At 39.1% G+C, this 5,653-nt stretch overlaps 1 protein-coding gene across 2 annotated transcripts; it reads right to left on the bottom strand.

Annotated features, from left to right (window-relative positions):
* Positions 1-889: 889 nt before the first annotated feature.
* Positions 890-5,653, bottom strand: LOC113692620 (serine/threonine-protein kinase STY13). Of its 2 annotated transcripts, none has more exons than XM_027211057.2 (3): positions 5,316-5,653; positions 3,659-4,669; positions 890-1,531 (listed from the first exon to the last, which is right to left on the bottom strand). In XM_027211057.2, exons 2-3 carry the CDS (start codon positions 4,555-4,557, stop codon positions 1,192-1,194), a joined length of 1,239 nt encoding a protein of 412 aa, XP_027066858.1. In that variant the 5' UTR covers positions 4,558-4,669; positions 5,316-5,653; the 3' UTR covers positions 890-1,191. The 2 variants fall into 2 exon arrangements, with proteins under 2 accessions (XP_027066858.1, XP_027066860.1); XM_027211059.2 differs by having other exon boundaries at positions 3,659-4,658; positions 5,316-5,640.

The raw sequence follows: 5,653 nt of genomic DNA, 5'->3' as shown, positions 1-5,653 counted from the left end.
TTTTATATAGTACTTTCCTAGGATTGTATACAATTCCTAGGATTGTAGATTTTCGAAAAAAAAAATTTTATTGTAGATTCACTTTATGATTTTAACTCGTTAGATGTATTTTAACCTACCACGTGACCGCACGAAGTACCCAAAATTTATTTAAATATACCAAAAAACTTTTAAAGGGCAGTCAATAGGATTTACCTTTTAAAAGTAAAATGGCAAGACTCGGACGAATTGTTACCCCCTGGTCTCAATAATGCTCTCCATTGTCAACAACATTCTTGGTCAACAAAAAGGAAGGACTCATTTTATGGTATTTTATTCGCAATTAAGAGTCAAATAAATCACGCTAACTGCCATGGAATGTTGAATGCTCCTCGCAACTTGAGTTGACAATTAAGAGCAGAAGCTTGAAAAGGCCAAAATCCCTGAAACAATTGCAGGTTAAAAGATTGGGAAGAACTCCTAAACCTTCCTTCCCTGGTTAAACCGTGGGAAGGCCTCTTAAAGTCCACTGTCGGGATTTGATTCTCTGCAGTCTGCAAAATGTAATGAAAGGAAAAATAACCATTCACCAGCCATTCCAGCACACAGCCAAAATGTCAAAAGATGCGCCCAAGTTGATGCAATTAACCATCAGATTTGCAAGTATCTCTGACCAAGTGTTGGTTTCCTGCTTCCTCTGTTTCCTGGATCAAATTAAAGCTGCAATGAAGTGAGCAACTGATGCTTCAACTTCCATCATTTGTGATGATAGTCACTTTCTATCTATATGCGAAAAGCGGCACACACCGTATGTAAGTCCAGGTTTGCTCAAATTCGATAGATAAGAGGCTTCAGGAGTTGGAAGCATTGGTAATTAAATAAAACTCAAGCCCACTACTTTTGGGGCAAATGACTAAACAAGGCATGTATAAACAAAGCAACACAAGGCATATGTATAAATACACATCAATCCTCCTCTATTAGCACTAATTAAACATATTCAATCCATCAGTAAAAGGGGCAAAAAAAAAAAAAAAAAGCACAAAACAAGCAGTTCTTATGATGACTTTCCTCCCTCCCTTTTTCTATCTGAAGAAAGAAATTAAGCCTGATACATACAGAAACTGATATAAAATCAGCTTTTTTTCTTTTTCTTTTTTCCTTTGAATGCTTTACTCTGTTCTTACCGCTTCTACACCTTTCCTCTCTGCATTAATCCATGGTCATAGGTTGACTCATGCAGCACCTGAAACGGGCCTTTCTGACAGTTGTCATGATTTCAGTCTCAGCAGCCTCAAGCATCCGAACAACTTCACTGAAAGGAGGCCTCACATCAGGATTAGCATCCCAGCAACGTGTCATTATCTCACTGAGTACAGGAAGGCAGTCATTGGGAATGTTTGGGCGGACGCCCTTGTTGACAACAGCAAAAGCTGCTTGTACAGCAGTCATGTTCTGGAATGGAAGCATTCCTGTGATCAGTTCCCAGAGAACAATCCCAAAGCTATAAACATCAACTTTCTGGGTATACGGCCTATGCTGGATCATCTCCCTGCACATCCAGAGTACAACACACTCAAGCAGCCCAGAGTAAGAGGAAACTAAGAATATCACCTTCAATTAGCGCAAGACAATAATAACTTAAACATCTGATAACAGTGTGAAAGCAAAATGCCCTCAGTCTCCAATTTATGGAAAGCAGGGCAGAGTGAGTTACAGTCATATTGCATATACCAAACAGATGCTGTACATGCATTAGTGTTGCAAGCATTAGTCAATGCATAAACCTAATGGGAAGTTTCTATATATTGGCTATAAAATGTGATAACAATGTGGAAGCAGAAATGCCCTCAGTCTGCAACCTAGGGAAAGCAGGGCACGGTGAGTTACAGTCATTGCATAGACCACACAGATGCTGTGCATGCATTAGTGTTACAGATATTAGTTAATGCATCAACTATCAATAAAAGAACAATTAAAATTCAAGTCCATTGAAGAAATGTTGGAATAAAGATTTCAACAAAATTTTGCAATATAGAGACCAGTCCACAACCTAAAGCATACTACTTTTTTCCTCAAACGTCAATTTAGTCAAAGAATTGGTCAAGATCACACACGATTGTCACCCTCACGATTCTTTAATCCCGAATGGTTCAACTGATAAACATACACAGAAATGTACTGAAGCCAAGTCTCAAGAACATATAAAGAGAGAACCTACAAAGCTGGAACATATCATGATGTACAAGCATAAAAGAGAAGTGACTGAGAAACTGAAATACCATAATTTCATTCAGTATCTCAATAACTGGTTCTGACCATTGGGCTTTGCAAAGTAAATCTAGTCCATACTATAAATTGTCTATAATGACTGACTGAGGTCATGATTTAGTGTTTTAAGTGCACATGAACACATTTGATGGTTTAGAAAGCAGCCAGTTGGACCACAAAAACTGTTCTGGGATAGCATGGGATGGAGAGCATACTAAGAATATAGAAGACATGCAAGAAACTTAACGTCCCTCAAATTGATAAGTCACAACAAATTAAGCAATATAGGACGAATCCTGGTTGGAAAAAGCTCTACAGCTCTTACCTGGAACAAGTCAATGTACCATAAAAAAGGGGCCCCAAAGATTAAATACTATATCTCAATGACGACAACAATTAGATGTTTCAAGCATGAAAAATGTTTAGGAAGTTCTCTAAGGCTGGTTTTCATCATTTACTTCGGGAGCTGCTACTAACCCAACATCCAACTCCACCACTTGGAAACTTAGGTGTTGCAATGACCATTAACTACCACATGAAACAAATACCCAGAGATGTAAATCAACCAAAGTACCAAGTGAAAGGGAATTCAAGCTTCAATTTCAAATATACAAACTAGAAAGTCAACTCTTAAGGAAAACCTCAGCCTGCAACTTCCGAACATCACACGGATGACAACCACCACCACATCACATTAGCATGTTTAGGATATCTCCAAATCCAAAAGTGACTATGCCATGAGCAAATCTTGGGAAGCTTCCAAGAATGCTATAGGATATCTCCAAATCCAAAAGCAACTATGCCATCGGCAAATCTTAGGAAGCTTTCAAAAATGCTAAATCATCTTTTAGTTCAAAAGTCCTAAATGACTAGAAAGAATACAAAATTTTTATCCCGAAATAACCCCCCCCCCCCCCAAAAAAAAAACCAAAGAAAAAAAAGCAGCATTTTCAAGCATCTGGCACTGCTAATACAAGAAAACCTTGAAGCTCAAAATGAAGATTTCATAAAGGAGCAAGCTCTGCTCATAGAGTCTTTTTGGCCCCTACCCCAATTTCTCCTTTCCTGAGAAGCACTACTGGTAACAGACAACAACTTCTTTCATGCACTGCAGAGTAGCAGGAACATTTCCCCTCATCGCCCTAATGCATTCACTTCTGTTTTCCAAATATACTAATAATAAGCATCCTCGGATTTCCCTGGTCTCTGCTTGTCATTAATGTAAAGCATAATTTCGTAAATACCCTTTACATCTTCTATAGCAATAACCATAATAATAGACCATCTTCAGACCAAAATTCCTGAAACTTCTAAGGATTGCTCACACGGTGGTAAACATCCAGTCAAAGAATGCAATCATCTAAAAAGAAAAACAAAATTTAAGTCCATAAAGAGCCGAGAGACTTACGGAGCCATCCAGCGGTATGTCCCTGTTTCTGGAGTCATTCCTTCAGTCTGCACCTCTATACGAGCAACACCAAAATCTGCTATCTTGATAGATTTATCAGCAGAAATGAGAAGATTATCAGATTTGAGATCTCGATGAATAAGGTTCAGGCCATGCACATATTCCATCCCCCTGGCCACATCTAAGGCCTGCTTAACAGCCAGTTTCAAGGGAACAGATCTGTTCTGCCGCTTGGTCAAAAACTGTCGAACTGATCCCCCTTTGGCATATTCAGTGACGATACACCATACCATGGGTTTACGACATGAGCCGATGAAGCGAACTATGTTCGGATGTTTCAATCTTGCCAACATCATTACCTCCTGCTGGAACTGTTGTTCCATCAAATGTGCCCTCTCTAGGTCATTCTCAGGCCTCTCAAGAAGCTTAATTGCAACATCCTCACCATTATATGTCCCCTTATAGAGCTTTCCAAATGCCCCTTGGGCGAACGCTGCTCCCATATTAAGCTTCCTCAAATCAATAGTCCATTCATCATAATTCTCAAGCCCCTCGGTGGGAAACCTAGGATCCATCAAAGCCTGAGCTAGTGCGTCATCACTTAACCCGTGAGAAACCCTCCCACGGTTGACACTAGCAGCAACAGAATAGTTGTTGTTCACTCGCTTAAGGCCCTGGTGGTTTAAAATGCGAGTGTGTGAATCATTTGATCCCACACTGCTGTTATCCATAGACATAGCAACAGATCCTCCACCATTGCTCATTTGCAGGCTCCCATAGCTGTCGATTGACATGTTCGAGCCCTCATTGAGCTTATGGTAAAAATTTTGTGATAGGCCATAATCATCATGGTTATTGTTTAGGCCTATGATTCCAGTAAATTTCGGAGCCTCCAACATTTTCTCACCGTCAAATCTCAGTACAATAAAATCTACAAGTAGCAAACTTTAAAACCTCTACTTCTTCTGCATGAGGAGATTTCAGCTTCAATATTTCCACTCTGCAAAATCCCTACAGCCAAAGGGAAAAGTGTTACATGATGGAAAAATTTGAGGTCAACGAGCATCTAAATCAGAAAAATAAAAAGAAAATTAGATAGCTTTATTAAAATCTTATGAAAACTTGATTAGCTCGCAAATAGACTAGAATACATTTCCATAAAAAAAATTTATTGGTCACCAAAATACTAAAGAATCCATCTTCTATTAGACCCTGAAAAAGCCAAAAAGGAAAAATCCCAGTTACATTAAATTATTGCCAAAATTATATTTTTGAACATCAATTAAAATTCAAAAAAAAAACACACAATCAACCAAAACTCAAAATCCTAATTTCCCTCTCTTTCTCACCTATTTTCCTATCAGGTCAACTGAATTGACCATAAAAGATTTCCATCTCCAAACCGCTAAAAAGTCCTTAATTAAACAACCTCCGCTATTTATTCCCAACGTTCCCAACGTAATCAAAAATTAAACCTTGCTCCAGCTCAAAACCCTACAGAAAAAGAAAACTCCAAAACCCCATTTAGAAATGAATCCAAAACAAAAATTGCAAAATCAGAGCCGAAATGAGAGAAAATAAATCACCAAAAGCCAGTAAAGCCGAGAAATTCAAGTGATCCAGCATCAAAATCGACCCCAAAAAGCCTGAAAATTACCTCGATCGAGAGGGCTTGACTTTGCTGTTCCGATGGGTGGAGGGATCGATTAAGCCAAGTTACAAATTTACCCCTCCAATCACGCACCAAACACACAATCCTCGACCGCCTCCTCCTCTATCTTCCTCTTCTTCGCTTTCGTCGTCTCCGTCTAGCCAGCTAGCTCACCTTCGGTCCCCCCTAAACGACGCCGTGTGGGCAGTATTTCTTTCTTTCTCACGCACAAAAACACGCAGAGAAATAGTAGTAAATGAAATTGGGGGGTTTTTGACAGAAAAAAGAAACTCTCTGCTTCCACTGGGTCTTCGTCTTTGGTTTTGTTTTTTCCTTTTTTACTC

This window comes from Coffea arabica, chromosome 6c, assembly GCF_036785885.1.
Source record: "Coffea arabica cultivar ET-39 chromosome 6c, Coffea Arabica ET-39 HiFi, whole genome shotgun sequence".
Classification (NCBI taxonomy): Eukaryota; Viridiplantae; Streptophyta; class Magnoliopsida; order Gentianales; family Rubiaceae; genus Coffea; species Coffea arabica.
The sequence above is the reverse complement of the archived record's forward strand: the minus strand, read 5'-3'. Positions and strand labels throughout refer to the sequence as shown.

Bases quoted from the DNA above. Each gene is read 5' to 3' on its own strand.
- LOC113692620 (XM_027211057.2), bottom strand. From the start codon at position 4,557: ATGTTGGAGGCTCCGAAATTTACTGGAATCATAGGCCTAAACAATAAC. The intron at 1,532-3,658 runs GTAAGTCTCTCG...CTGGATGTGCAG, and splicing joins ACATACCGCTGGATGGCTCC to GGAGATGATCCAGCATAGGC.